This window comes from Heliangelus exortis, chromosome 24, assembly GCF_036169615.1.
Source record: "Heliangelus exortis chromosome 24, bHelExo1.hap1, whole genome shotgun sequence".
Taxonomy (NCBI): Eukaryota; Metazoa; Chordata; class Aves; order Apodiformes; family Trochilidae; genus Heliangelus; species Heliangelus exortis.
In genome coordinates, this window is record NC_092445.1 from 1,462,891 (window position 1) to 1,478,709 (window position 15,819).

Genomic DNA, 15,819 nt, shown 5'->3' on the forward strand with positions numbered 1-15,819 from the left:
GCTCTTATAATATCTTCTAGTGGTTGGGCCAAATAAAACAATATATTAATAAGTAATAGTAACTAGGCTTTTTCTAAATTCTGGTGTCAAACCCTATTATGTTTGGGGTTTTTGGGTTTTGTTGGTTTTTTTTTCTTCTAAATATCAGTGTTTATCCAAGGATAGACTAACTCTTTACTTTTAGAGTTTGGGTATTGCCATAAAAAACCACGTGGCCTTAAAAAATAAATAATCAAAAGACCCACCTTGGAGTTTTTTCCAAGGCTGGTAGGAGTGCCAGTTCTTTGGCTTCTCAGTTTGAAGAAGTCACAACAAAGCTTTTCAAGAAACTGGTGAGTTGCCTTAAATCCACATATCTGAGAGTTTCTTGGTAGTTGAACACTGCATGACAGTCAAGGCTACTCAGCAAATACCTAGAGAATTCTCACTCATTTTACTATAAACCTGTGAGAGAGAGGCATTTTGAAAAGCCTGTTCAGCATTTCAGTGGCCATTCTCTGAAAATGGTGCTGCTGCTTTTTTTTGCTAACACTTGATCGTCTAGAAATTGATTAATATTAACAAATCTTATTTCCTAGATTATTAAGTATCAGAGAATTGTTTTCTAAAGTTTGATTTACATGCAGCTTTTGGAGTGTGTAATGCATTCATATGTAAATGTTTGCACAGTTGTTCCAGTGTTCAACTTAAGGATGACAGAAGGGCTGGGGCATGTTTATTCAGTAGAGAAACTGAAGCTCTAGCAAAGTTTGGTTTTCTGTTCTTAGGTGACAAGTGGTGTCCATAAGGATTACAGATGGGTCAAATTTTACTATCATTAATCTTATTTTATTTTATTGCAGTGCTCTGTAGCCTCTTACTAATTTCCTCTTGTAAAATTCCTGTAAATTATTATATACACTTTTCTTTACTTTGAATCAGCACACAGTTAGTTCTTCTAATCTTTGCTTGTGAATGAATTTTGTTAGCTTTGCAATCATTTCTTTGCTTAGATTTTTTTTTCTTCACCTTTGGGACATAGAAATGCTTGGAAGCTAAAGGTGTGTGTGGTTGCACCAGAACTGAAAGGAGAATTCCTGTCCCCAGTAGAGTGCTGTGTACCTCTAAACGTGGACTTCAAACTTTCACAGTTGTCTTGGTTACTGTAACACACTGCAAGCTTGTATTTTCTTTGGCATTTTTAAAAATCTTTTGACCTCTTCCAGTTTCAGCAGATGATCTTAAACTTACTGCATTACTTGTGGGTTTTTTTTTTCCTCTGTGGGATGCATTGACTTATATCTTTCTAGATTCAATATTCTCTCCTCTGTCTGGCCTGATCTCAAGTTATTTCCTAGGACATACAAGATTTATTTTGTTCTTGCTGTATTTCACATCTGGGTACTTTATTATGTTCTCTGTGCCTGCAGGTTTGTCTTTCTGCACTCTACTTCTGCTGTACCACTTTATGCAGCTATGTCTTCATTTTTTACATTATATGTAGGATAGCATTCAAATGAGATTGAGGAATGCAGGGTACATGGCTGTATTGTTATTTAATTGCTTGAACTGATAGAAGTACAGATGCCTTTATGAATGAAGCCTTTGCATAGAGAAAATGTCTCCTGTGTGTGTTCAGATTAGTCTTCTACATGTGGAACATTTAAAAGAAAAAAATCAGAAATCTGTAGTTGTTGATTGTAGGAAACACTTGGAGAGTGGACACAGGAAAAGGATAAATAGGGCTGTATTAATCACACTGCCTGTTGTGAGTATATGAAATATGCAAAGGACAGGTTAAGATGGATTCTTGTAGCTTGAGGAGTTGAGTACAAATTGAACCTTGAAAAGCAGGTGAGAGGGGACTGTAGGCACTGTGCTTCAATCTTGCCAATCTTTTGCCTTGATTTGGGTCCAAAATATTTTTCATACTCTGGTAGAAACTAGAAACCACACAAATTAAGAACAGCATCTAAAACAGTTTTGGTTTATTGATATTATATTTTATATCTGTTATATATAATATTATATGTTATCCTGATATGTGGCCCAGGCCCCCCCTTACTTTTCAGAGGGGTTTTTTTTTTTGTTTATGGATTTTTTTTGCCCTGTAGTAGAGCTTTTTTGTTAACCCTAGGTGATACCTGTAATTCAGAGAACTGTTGACTTGGGAACCTACATGTCTTGCAAAAACAAATAAAAGGACTAAATGCAAGCATGACACTAAATTGGTCACCATACCACTTCAAGCACAGGTGTGCTGGGTAGGAAGAGCAGTGTAAAAATCCTTATTTAGAAGTTCCTTTTGCAGTACCTGTGGACAACTTGTCTTTTTGTTGTAGGTGTGGAGGGTGCAGCTTTCCAGAGTAGACTTCCCCACGACCGAATGACATCTCAAGAAGCTGCCTGCTTCCCTGATATAATCAGTGGCCCTCAGCAGACCCAGAAGGTGTTTCTGTACATCAGGAACCGCACCGTAAGTTGATTGGAAAAGTGTTGGTGAAGAAAAGGATAGGGCAAGGCTCTTGGGTAGATTTTTTTTGTTGGTGGTTTTTGAGACAGTGGGGTTTCATTTCTGACATCTTGTTGTGCTCTTAAATTGCTAAGGGATGTGTGGCCCAGTCCTTGATGGAAACAATGTGGTGAGGCAGAATGAAAAATATTTAGTATATTTATAATATCCCAAAAATAGTCCAACAACCATCAAAACTCTGATTCAGTTAATACAGCTCTTGAAAAATTAATAAACAAAAAGCTGCTGCAAATGTTCCATTACTTGGTCTCAGCTTAAAGAAGTCTCTGTAGTATATTTAAATAATATTCAAGTACATCGCTGCTTAGAATAAGGCAAACCCCTCAGCTTTTTTTTATTATTAGAGGACATTTGCTGTAATACTGAGTGGTTTATTCTCAGAAGAGAAAAATAACTTTGTTAGCTTTGATTTTCATAAAAGAAATTGTAAAATTGAAGAAATGAAAATGCTTCTGAATGTTCTACTTCCATCCAACATACAATATAGAAAGAAGGGGCAATATTAATGTAATTCATTGAGGAGCTCATTCACTTGAGTTCAGACGAATGTGCCTGAAGTTTAAACCTTATTAAAATTTCAGCAGCAGTGTTGTGTTTTGCTGCTGATGCTTTATAGTTGTGACAATGCTTTTACATTCTTCAGCACACAAAGAAGGTTCAGGTCTTTCTCCTGTGTGTTTTTAGAAAAGTGTGTTTTAGAAAACTTTAGTCATGTTAGAAACATTAGCAGGAAGAAAGCAAGAAACATTTTGAGAATTGTTTTGTTACCCTAGCTAAGAACATACCTTCTGCACCATTCAGGTTTTTTCACAGATTTAAAATGATCAAGTGGCCTCACAGTGTATCAGTCATGGTAGCACCCAGTGCTCAATAACTTAATTTTGTGCATGGTGGACATCTTCATGCCAAGACCATGACTTTTGCTATTTCTGTGAAACCTCTCTCTAATTAACCCAAGTTGAAACTTCTGGAAAGTCATTGAGATGTGTAAAAACAGACCAAGGCAAGCAAAAAAGTTTGAAAAACAGTTAGCTCAAAATGTATAGTGAATAATCCTCTTACAAACACATTAGAAGCAGAAAAGCCTTCCACAGAAGCCAGTAAATGCCTGGTGTAAACAAGGGATGCTTGGAAGGGAGATATGCAAGGCTGCACTGGAAAACTTGTAGGGTCTTTGTCCCCTGTTTGTTATGGAAGGATTTCCTAAACAGGAATCCAAACAAAGAATACTTGAGAGAATCTCTGGTCAGGAGAACAGAATGGGGTAGAGCAGCAGGTGAAGCAAATGGGAGCTGAAAAGCTGCAAACTGCAGTTTGCACAGAACTGTGGGATTAGAAACTGTTGAGGAGGGCATGAAACACATTGAGTTCCCAGAGGTTAGATTTGTTCAGACTATTAAGTCTGATAATTCCAGTTTGCCTGGTAACAAATGGCATCAAAAATTGAATGAATGACCTGGGAAGTAAAAATCCATTTTGGGAGAATCACAGTAGATTTTATAAAGCAAAGTTATGCCTTACAGTCCATCCGAGTTCTTTGAAGGACTCATGAGATCATAAGGAGGAACAAAGGAGATCCATTTAATGGGATCTGCAAAACCCTAGCCACCCAATGAAAAAAAACCTCACAAACCAGTAAAACCTCCTCTTAAACTGCTGTTGGTTAAAGCAGAATGCAGGATAAATGATCTCTTGTGGCAGTGCAGGGCAGTTGTGCTTTGAAGCCTTTAAAAACTTTTTAAGCCTGCACTGTCCTGTGTATTTGGAGAGCTAAAATAAAGAAATGGTCATTTGCTGCACCTACTAAATTACTCCAGGAGGTAAAATGAGGACTACAAAAGATGAAGACTCTTGAGAGTAAGTGTGTGATGATAACATGGATGATATGAATTTAAAATAAAGTAAAAGAATGTGAATAATGACAGTAATTGTATGTATGCATACTTTATATATAAAAATACAGGATATGGGTTTTTCACTTCCAGCTGAGAACAGAATCTTGGTGTTATGATGCCAAGAACTACAAAATAGTTATGTACTCAAATGATCAGAAAGAATATTGTTAAAAATTACTGGCAAAACAAGTAGAATAATGTACTGTTCTAAAGGTGAAAATTTGCCTCAAGTGGCCCCCCCAAATGATATGGAAATTCTTTCTTAATTTTTTCACTATACGTGTATAATTTCCACTTTCATTTGGTATCTGAGAGGAGTTGTGAAGTAGTGCAATTGTAGAGAAATACCAGAATAAATGACTAATCCTGGAATGTAAAATGGTGTAGAGATGATACATATGAAGCCTTGAATATAGGCATTGAACAGTTAAATGTTATTTATTAATTATTGCCATCCATGCTACAAAGGAGGAGTTACTTAAAAAAGAAACAAAAAATGGTTAAGATTATTCTTTCTGTCTATATTTTGTTATATTATTTTTTTGTCTAGCATGAGGTGACAATTAATACTTCAAAGGCAGCTACTTCTACTTCAGTTTTGAGCTGTAACTGTCCTCTAAATGTTCTTTCTTATGTAAATATGGTCAGTGAAGTCCATGATAGTGTTACTCATCAAAGGATGATTAAAGGTGTGAGATAAATAAAGTTCATAAGAGGACACACACTTCTTTAGCTTTTACAAAATCATGTGAAATTTGATGCCAAAAAATCAGATGCTGGCTGGTGTTGCATGTCCAGTTTAAGTATCACACATACCCCACTTGCCATGCAGCTGGAAGGAAGGCTTTATGTGTAAACATCCTGCTGCTTCCATTTTGTAGTTTTTGTTATTTCAGTATATGTTTTCTTGTATGAGTGACCAGGAGGTTGCTAATTTGATGTATTTCCACTGATTTGATATGGTGTAGGAAGTTAAAATCAATCATATTCATCTTGAAGAACACTAGAAGGCAAAGTTCAGTGCAGCTTGGATAGTGCTGCCAAAGTTTTAATTCTTTCATCTAACAGTAACAAACACATGTGGAAAATACCTCTTTTGTATTGCTTAATATAATGTGTCTTATTGTTTGTTTAAATACAGCTGCAGCTCTGGTTGGATAACCCAAAGATTCAGTTGACATTTGAAGCAACTATTCAGCAGTTAGAAGCACCTTATAACAGTAAGTCACCTTTTACTGCCAAAAACACATCATTTCTAATTTTTTCTTTGGTTTTGGTTGCTCAGAATTAAGGTGGGTCCTTTTGTTAGTGGAAGTCCATGAGTGTCCATATAGAGAATGTGATACTGCAGTATGCTTATGTTTTAGGGCATGTTAGGCTTCTTTTTGTCTGGTAAAGAAATAAATCCCTAGCAGCATTCAAACAAGCTGGGAAAAAGATGGGTTGTTACAGAAGCTTCCCAGCAAGTAAATTTACATGAAGGTTCTAACATTTGCTGCAACTTCATGGTGGTTTGCAGCTGTGAGATTTTCTTAATCATAAGGTTTCTGGGAGGCATTAAAAGGTTATGTAAAGCATAAACTGAGTGGCTGTGGTGACAGAAGTAAGAGAGTAAAAGAGCAAGAAGTTGGTGCTTTCCAATGTTGAGTTTTGCACTCTTCTGAAGAAAGTTCCTAACAAACTGAAAAAGGGTGGAGGGGAGTCACAAAGAGAGAGTCATTAAAGAAGAAAATACTGCTGACTTTAACGTGGATACACTGTGAATTATTGCAAAATAGTGAATTGCTGTGTTTAGAAAAATAAAAATGAGAATTCACTGCTTCAGTAATGGGTTGGCTTAGTACTGGCAAACTGCATTACAGTTCCATGGTAAGGTCTCCAGATTTTTGTAGCCATCCAGAGGGACCTTGAGAGGCTTGAAGTTAGCTCATACAAACTGCATGATGTTTAACAAGTGCAAGGTTCTGCACCTGCATTGAGGCAGTACTGGTTGGGAGAAGAAGGGATTGTGGAAAGCCCTGAGGAGAAGGACTTGGGGGTGGGGGTGAACCAGAAGCTCAACAGGAGTTGTCAGTGTGTGCTTGGCCCAGAAAGCCAACCATGTCCTGAGCTGCAAAAAGAAGTATAGAGAGATGATCAAGGGAGGTGTTCTTCCCCTCTACCCTATTCCTGTAAGACCCCACCTGGAGGACTGTTGAGGTCTGGAGTCCTCAACATAAGAAGGACATAGAGCTCCTTGAACATGTCCAGAGGAGAGCTACTAGAATGATCAGAGGGCTGAAGCATCTCCCCTGTGAAGACAGGCTGAAGAAGTTGGAGTTGTTCAGCCAGGAGAAAAGGAGGCTCCAAAGTGACCTTTCCAGTCTCTGAAGGAGGCCTACAGGAAAGCTGGGGTAGGGCTTTTTACGTGGGTGTGTAGCAAAAGGACAAGGGGCAGTGGTCTCAGACTTGAAGGGGGAGGTTTAGGTTAGACACCAGGAAAAAAATTCTTTGTGGTGAGGGTGGTGAGATGCTGGAAAAGGTTGTCCAGGGAAGATGTGGCTGCTCCTTCCCTGGATGGGACCTTGAACGGCCTCATCTAGCAGAAGGTGTCCCTGCTCATGCAGGGGGGTTGGAACTAGATGATCTTTAAGGTCCCTTCCACCCTTAGCTGTTCTGTGGTTATATGGTAGTCAATTTCAGACAAGTTGTTCTTCCACACTAAATAAGCAGAAGCATTTAATGCCCTATCTAACTTCTCAGGTAGTATTCAGAACTGTAGCATAGCATGGAAAACAGATTGTGTCAAAACCAGCAAACCTGAACCCCAAACCTGAACCTCAAACCTGAACCTCAAACCTGAACCTCAAACCTGAACCTCAAACCTGAACCTCAAACCTGAACCTCAAACCTTATCCCCAAACCTTATCCCCAAACCTTATCCCCAAACCTTATCCCCAAACCTTATCCCCAAACCTTATCCCCAAACCTTATCCCCAAACCTTATCCCCAAACCTTATCCCCAAACCTTATCCCCAAACCTTATCCCCAAACCTTATCCCCAAACCTTATCCCCAAACCTTATCCCCAAACCTTATCCCCAAACCTTATCCCCAAACCTTATCCCCAAACCTTATCCCCAAACCTTATCCCCAAACCTTATCCCCAAACCTTATCCCCAAACCTTATCCCCAAACCTTATCCCCAAACCTTATCCCCAAACCTTATCCCCAAACCTTATCCCCAAACCTGAACCCCAAACCTGAACCCCAAACCTTATCCCCAAACCTGAACCCCAAACCTGAACCTCAAACCTTATCCCCAAACTTTATCCCCAAACTTTATCCCCAAACCTTATCCCCAAACCTTATCCCCAAACCTTATCCCCAAACCTTATCCCCAAACCTTATCCCCAAACCTTATCCCCAAACCTTATCCCCAAACCTTATCCCCAAACCTTATCCCCAAACCTTATCCCCAAACCTTATCCCCAAACCTTATCCCCAAACCTTATCCCCAAACCTTATCCCCAAACCTTATCCCCAAACCTTATCCCCAAACCTTATCCCCAAACCTTATCCCCAAACCTTATCCCCAAACCTTATCCCCAAACCTTATCCCCAAACCTTATCCCCAAACCTTATCCCCAAACCTGAACCTTCTTCAAGGTGGATTCTTCAGTAGGACAACTGCAGTCCAGAAAGGGATGTGTTCAGGGTAATTTTGCTGCATTTCTGCTGTGACACATTTGCTTTAGATATGTTTTCAGTACCCACCTGCTGACAAATGTACAGAATAATTTTAAAACATGACAATCTTTCAGGTGACACAGTGCTTGTGCACAGGGTTCACAGCTATTTGGAGCGTCATGGTCTAATCAACTTTGGTATCTACAAAAGAGTGAAGCCCCTTCCAAGTAAGAAACTTGAAATTTGTGTTTAATTGTAGTTTTGTTCCTCGTTCTGGGATTTGTTAGGACAAATTTTTGAGTGCTTCTTGTAGGATTGTGATGGTGAGAAAATAAAAAATAATGATAAAAATATTTTAAAAATTTTTAAAAAGCTGGAAAGCCATCTGACTATCAGTGTCCATGGTTTTTATTTTGGAATGAAGAATCCATGTGTTTAAGTAAATAACTTTAAGAGGCAAAATGTTTGGAAATCTGTAGGTAATTTGGTGCCTGTCACAATTTAATGAGTTATCCTTGTTTCTTATTTGAATAAAAAAAGAGAAACACATCTATTACATGCTTATATGACACTTAAATTTTACAGCTGCTGAACTTGTCTGTCCTGTTTAGGTTTTATTTTTCTGGGGCAGAAGGAAATAAAACCATGATATTTTGTCTCATTGTATGTAAAAAAAAAATCAGTTTCTTCAAACAGTTCTTCAAACAGTATTTTTCCTCCTGTATTGGTCCTGTCACAGATGGAGTAATTGTGTACTTTTCATGTACCTGTCTCATTAAGAAAAAGTGTGAAGTGTTTTACTGTTCCCATACTAGGTACATAATTACTTCAATTTTCATCTTGTGATTTTTTTGCTTTGTTTAAGAGCTTATTCTGCCAGAACTACTAATGAGAAGAAAGCTTCTCTGTGTTCATTGTACCTCTTAAATGCAACCTGATTGTACATACAGAGCCTGTAGCTTATTTTTCCCTTTTTTTAGCCAAGAAGACTGGAAAGGTGATCATTATTGGTTCTGGAGTCTCTGGATTGGCAGCAGCTCGCCAGCTGCAGAGTTTTGGGATGGATGTCACAGTTCTGGAAGCCAGGGTAGGAATTTCTGTGCTGGTTTTTTTTCTAGATTGGAAATTAACCAGTAACCACATTTAGTAGTAGCAGAAGTCTAAGTGCCCTAGTGCCAGGCCCAAGATTGGGAAGCCTGTGTGTAGCTACAGTCAGGATTTATATTGCTGGGTACAAAACTTGTCTTAAAAGGATATAAGTGTATCTGTCCTCCTGAAAAAGGAGGCTTTATCAGTGTGTAGTGAGTGATTAAGTCATAAGCTTACTCCATCAACACTCTGGAATCTCCTTCCTTTAACAGAATGCAAGTCTGTATTTCAAAAAATTATTATATAGAATAATTGTTTGTAATTGTTTGTAATTGTTATACAATATCAAGCAAGGTATTTTTCTTGCACCTATTAAGTCTGCCTTAATTCAGAGCTTCATGTTGTGGTCCATAAACTAGTGGATTGATCTTCCACTAATGAAGTATTCTTTTATATCCAGCCCTAAGTGGAATCTCCTTTTTGTTAAAGTGGAAGATTTTTACATAAGCTAATCAACTGAGAACAGCTTGATCCTAATTTAAAATAAATAAATCCATTCACCTATTCAGCTGGAATTTATCTTGTTTTACTTCCCAGCTCAATTTTCTTAGTGTTTTTGCCTTTGACACTTTTTTAGCAAAGATTTAAGGTCTTTATTAATGTTTCAGGCACTTCATTTTGCTATCTCCCACTCTTGTTAGTGGGGAGTAAGAACTGCTGGTTCTGTGCTACAGGTTTTGTACCACTAGAGTAAAGTGCAAAAATCTACTTGTTTAGGAGTCTCTTTCTCATCTGAATGTATTGTGGGTTTGTTTTGCTGCTTTGGTTTGGGTTTGGGTTGTTTTATGTGGGGTTTTTTCAGCAGGAAGAAAGATTTGTGCTGTAAGCTGGGTTTATTCTATCCATCTTTGTTATAACCAATATGTAGGTCTGGCAAGACACTGTTTTAAAATAATGCCTACTATTTTCCAGTCATTTTTCTCTAGACTGCTGCATATCTGTTCTTAAGTAGTGTGTATTTTTTTTATTGTTTCAGGCTGTCTCACGTTTTCTTGCATTATGATGTCAGTGGTTCAGGTGGTAGTTTCTCTGTGCCCATAACTTTTTAGTCTGTTTATACACTTCTGAATTGCTGATTTAATTACTAAAAATCAAACTTTACATTTTGATGTGATAGTTGTTTGGGATCTTTGCCCATTTGTAATTGATATTTCTCTCTGATATCATCCTGCTAGCTGGGTTGAGAGTAGGAGAAGGCAACTTTTTTTTATTATTAGGTTTAAAGTAATAGGAAAATGAGTGTTATTCCTAAGTTAGTAGTATATGAGAGAATCAGACCCTTTTTTTCCTGAATCTAAACCAGCCTGTTGGTTCATGGTTATCTTGGTTGACAGCTGGGTCCAGAGAACAGATAGGTATAATTGGCTGATGATTTTTCTAACCCTAAAATTTAGTTTTTTCTGGCACAGCTGAACCACTTCCCATAGAGCCTTTGGATTTTGTGGTAGAAAGGAGTAGGAATTCTAGTAGATCTTACTGTAAACATAGTTAAATCTGTCCAAATTAGGTTAGGCATCTTTTTCCTTTTTTTTAATGCAATGTTAATGTTTTTTTCTTCAAATTAGGGGAATCAAGTGTTCATTTGTTGGTCTTGGAAAAAAAGTGTACATTTTCTTTATTGAACCTTTGGATAAGGGAATACTTATGCCATCTGTAGGAGGTTAAGTGATGATATTTAAGTGAGATTTATTGCTGAATGTTACCAGAGGTTTAATAAATTGTGCTTTTGAAAGGACCGAGTAGGAGGAAGAGTTGCTACCTTTCGGAAAGGGAACTATGTTGCTGATCTAGGAGCAATGGTGGTAACAGGACTAGGTGAGTTGTTCAAAATATAAAGGAGGGAGGAAGAAAACTGGGATAAGATATTACAAATCTGAAACCTGATATTATTTCCTGGCCAAAATAAGAGGGTATTTTCAACTGTTTTCAACTGCCTCAGTGGCATTTAGCTTTTTTCAGCAGGGAATCTTGAGAACAGATGGTAACCCACACTAAAAGTTGGGATTTTTGTTGTTGCCATAGCTCTTGGTCACTCAGATCATACAGGGGTTTCTCACATCATCAAACTGTTGAAGATCCATTCTTTTACAGTTTGCATGTGCTTAGTGGAATTCTTTTCTCTTTGGCAGTGTCCCTCTGTGTGTCTGTGCCTTTGCCCAATTCCTTTAAAGTGATATTTGCACTGGACTCACTTGCTCAGCAGCTTTTTCTAAAACTCTTTTTCCCACTTTTTTCAGTGGATTCTGAGCTTGGGTCCCTGGGCTAATTTTCTGGGCAGCTTTCTTTGTTGTTCTTTTGGATCTTCTGAAGTGTAAGCTGAGACTGAACATGGAGAAGTAAGATTGTAGCTTGAAGGTTGTTTGAGTAGCTAAAAGCACAGTAAATAAGAACAGATACATAGCAAATTTACAAGATGGGAGAGACCCCAAATCTGCTAAATCCCTTTCAGATCTGTTTAGTTACACATGTTACAGGTATGGTTTATGTGGATAGTTCATCCTCATACACTGTATTCACTAGTGTCACTTGTTGGAGTTCCACCAGTTTTTTTAGAAATTAAATTCTTCAGGTTCCCTCTCAATGTCAACACACTTTCAAAAGCTCCTGAAATTATTTTGTGGCTATGGGAGCTTTCCTTGGCTTTACAAACACATTGCTCACAAACATTTAGAATATATGTAAAAGTTCTGATTCATACTAAGGTTGCTGTCACCCCAGAACTCCACTTTTGTTATGAACCCTTTTTGCATGTGGTCCTTTAAATGTTGGTGGGCAAGGATTTTTTTTCATGACCTTGTTGCAAGAATTGCTGTGAAGACCAAACCTCAGGCAGTGTTAAGCTACTTCACTGGAATGTATTTTGCCCTGGAGTTGATGCATTTAGTCTCTGAAATAGCTCTAACTGCAGAATTTTTATTGAATTGCAGGCAAACTTTGCAGAAGTACTCTATTAACTAACTATACAAAATATTTTCCAGGAGGAAATCCCATGGCTGTGGTCAGCAAACAAGTGAATATGGAACTGGCTAAGATCAAACAAAAATGTCCACTTTATGAAGCAAATGGACAAGCTGTAAGTCTGATGCTGTTTTCATGGGAAAAAAAAAGTGTACCCAGTGCTCTAGTGTGGTTCAGGAATGCAAAGGTCAAGTGAGTGGTGGGTGTATCATTGGGAAGTGACAAAAAAGTTTGCATTTTGAACTTTCCTTATAGTTGTGTTGTTCATAGTAGCTTTGTTGAAGTATTTTGGTATCCTTACAATATGACTGCTGTGGACCCCAGTGTTTGTCTGGAAAAAACCAGACAAGAAAGAGCTACAGAGCTCTTGGCACAAGACTGAGTGGCCAGCTGTAAGCTGAAGAAGTATCCTAATGACAGCAATGAGGTACTGATAAAACTTCCCAGTCAACACAGGGTATGCTTTGAGTGAGGGGTGAAAAAGAACTGGAAAAGAGTCTTTTGTTAGAGTCTTAGGGATGGGCTGGGCACTCCTAAAAGCACCTCTCAAGCTCTTTTTGCTCTGGTAAACAATCAGCCAAGATCTTTCCCAGGCTTTCTGAAGTGGATGCTTGTCTCTTTTCCTCATGCTGATTTTTCCCTTATACTCATCAGTGGTTTTTCTCTATTCTTTGTTTAATGTAGTCTGGGTTTAACCATGCTTGCTCTTTTCAGCACATGCAGCTATTAATACCTAACAGATATTCCCAGACAATTTTAATGAGTTTCTTCAGTACAGTAAAATCCCACTGTTCTGGAAGTGTCCTGCAGTGCTTCCTCAATCATCCTAGAGAAACTGGTCCTAAGTTGATGCTGAGCACTTGAAAAGATGAGTTACTGTCCACTTCACTGAGCTGTGCAAAGCCTTCTAGAGCCTGTGATTAAGTAAAACCATCCCACCACCAGAGTGGCCTTTTGTCCCATTGGGGAGCTCCTGGAGCTCTGAACACACCTTCCAGTAAGGAAATCTGTGTGCCTGGAAGTTGGTTTGGTTTTCCTCATGCAAGAGAAGCCAGTTGGCATGGTTTGCCAGCTCTTCTTTGGCCAGACATCCTAGCAAAGTGATAATGTGTTTACAGACCTTGGTGTCTGACCACTTGGGAGAGCCAAGGCTATTAAATTATTTAATATTCTCAGCTGCATTTTTGTTATACTTTAGAAATGCCTCTGTTGTTTAGGGCATGTGATGCTTTTTTTTTTTTTTAACACTGCTTTTGAGAATTTATCTGCACCCTGCCTTTCTTATTCCTCTGGTTTAGGGAGTGGTAAGATTTTGAGTTTGTTAAAAGGTGTTGTGAATTTAGACTGTGCTAGAGAAAGTCATCTGTCATTGTTCTAGTTTTTATTTAAATTTTCTCTGTGCTACTTCAAGTATCTTGTCTCTGAGGATTTGAGCTTTGCTGATTTTTTTATTTATGGCTAAGATACTAAGAAGAAAGCTTGTTCTTTTGGCTCCTAGGTTCCAAAAGAGAAAGATGAAATGGTGGAGCAAGAATTTAATCGTCTGCTGGAAGCCACCTCCTATCTCAGTCATCAGTTGGATTTTAATGTTCTCAATAATAAGCCTGTCTCCCTAGGTCAGGCTCTGGAGGTTGTCATACAGTAAGTGACTTCTCTGGTTGTGGCAGACTTTCCTGTTTCATGGAGGATTTTCCAAAAGATACCTGAAACAATTGTGGTGCTCCTAGGATGAGCACTGACCACTTAATACAGCTCTTTGGCCTCTGCTGAGTTCTCCTTTGTGTAGCTGTTGTTTATTGAAGCAAATCATGCCAAATATAATTTCCTAATTGCCACACAAGTGTTTACTAAAATAACCCCTCACACATGCTTTTATTTCATTACAGTGGTTAGATTTTTCTCAAAAACAGGAGGATTTTTTTCTGAGCTGACTCACTTTCCACCTTTTCCAGATTGCAGGAGAAGCATGTAAAGGATGAGCAGATTGAACACTGGAAAAAAATTGTGAAAACACAGGAAGAATTGAAAGATCTTCTTAATAAGGTGAGATGGTGACATTTAGGAAGAGAGGACAGCATTGTGCTCCTCAGGAAGTGGCAAAAGATGCATTAACTTCCATGGAAAATATAAAAACATTTCCATTCATGTTCTTAAATGTATCTTGTTCATTTAAGACCTGCCCAGAAGCAATGTTAGCTCAAAGGAGTCTCTCTTTTTGAGGAGTCATTATACACAAGATAAGACAGAATCTGATTTTCAGTGTAGAAGCAGTGTTTTGGGGCTACTTACAATGTTTTTGGTTGTGGTAGATGACATCTTTACTTCTCCAAGGAACTATCTCAGGTTGAAAATACCTGGGGACAGCTTTCATATCCTAAGTAATTTGCAGCATATTTTGTAAGAAATGATGTTGAGTTTGAGCCATGTTGTTTTCAGTTTGGTGATATTTATTGTGCTTTCTTGGAGGTAGAATTGTGTGTAAGTAACACCTGCCAAAACCAGGAAATCTCATTGGTATAATGGCATTGTTTAAGTTGTGAAAATTCATTTTACACAGTAATTGCCATGAGATCTGCCTTCCCTTATCTTTTTTTTTTTTTTTTCTTCTCCCTTTTCCTTCTCCACCTGAAAAAGATGGTGAATTTAAAAGAGAAGATTAAAGAACTTCATCAGCAGTATAAGGAAGCATCAGAAGTGAAGCCACCTCGGGATATTACAGCAGAGTTCCTTGTGAAAAGCAAACACAGAGACCTTACAGCACTTTGCAAGGTAAAAGTAGAGATACATACACCAGGTATGGTGGTTTCTGAGGACTGCAGCAGCCAGATAAACTTAGCCAATATAAATGTTTCCATTTCTCTCAATGGGATCCAAGACTCTGAAGAGAATGTGGTTGATGGTTGTAGCAGGGCTGCATTAAGTACCTTTAGATACCTGTTTTTCATGGCTAAAGATGGAGAGTGGTGAGGTGTTGAAAGCTTGGTTTTAGGTGACAGTCTGTGCTGCCTCATGTCACACAGCATTTGCTGTTTTAAAGGGTAAATTTTAGGTCAGGCTTGGTCTTTTAGTACCACTGAGTCTCCTAGTAGTCTGTAAATAAAATCTGTGTCTGAAGAGAGACTCTCTAAGGTAAAAGAGGTGCTTTCCCAAGTAAAAGGCTTCTTTCTAGGCAAAGATTATTTAGAGAGCTTGGTCTTATCAAGCAGAATTAGTCTTGATGTGGAAATATGCCTTAAAAAGGAAACTTTAAAAATTGTTCTGCCTTCAGTGGTGAAAAACACCTTGCTAACCCCAGTCAGATAAAACCAAGGATCATTTTTCAGCTACTTCTTCAACAGAAGATGGGTTCCTTTATTTGGAACTGTTTTATGTTGAGATTAGGTCCAGGTGATGCTATGTGATGCCTTTTAAGACCTTTTGCCTGTCAACTGATTTTAATGTTAGTCTTTAATCTCATTAGGAATATGATGAATTAGCAGAAACACAAGGAAAGCTGGAAGAGAAATTACAAGAACTTGAAGCCAATCCACCAAGGTAAAGATGCAAATTATAAAAGTAAATACTCAGGAAAGCAGGTTTTTTACCAGTTCTCACTGAGCTTCAAAAGTGGTGTGGTATCCTTTCTTTTAATTACTGT

At 38.2% G+C, this 15,819-nt stretch overlaps 1 protein-coding gene across 3 annotated transcripts in view; it reads left to right on the forward strand.

Annotated features, from left to right (window-relative positions):
• The window catches only part of KDM1A (lysine demethylase 1A), a 33,601-nt gene that overhangs the window by 9,448 nt on the left and 8,334 nt on the right, over positions 1–15,819 (forward strand). For all 3 annotated transcript variants that reach the window (XM_071767494.1, XM_071767493.1, XM_071767495.1), the window contains 10 exons: positions 2,322–2,455; positions 5,549–5,627; positions 8,210–8,302; positions 9,056–9,162; positions 10,958–11,039; positions 12,203–12,297; positions 13,681–13,823; positions 14,135–14,225; positions 14,817–14,951; positions 15,643–15,716. In XM_071767494.1, coding sequence (XP_071623595.1) covers positions 2,322–2,455; positions 5,549–5,627; positions 8,210–8,302; positions 9,056–9,162; positions 10,958–11,039; positions 12,203–12,297; positions 13,681–13,823; positions 14,135–14,225; positions 14,817–14,951; positions 15,643–15,716 — 1,033 coding nt within the window. The remainder of the gene's footprint in view (positions 1–2,321; positions 2,456–5,548; positions 5,628–8,209; positions 8,303–9,055; positions 9,163–10,957; positions 11,040–12,202; positions 12,298–13,680; positions 13,824–14,134; positions 14,226–14,816; positions 14,952–15,642; positions 15,717–15,819) is intronic.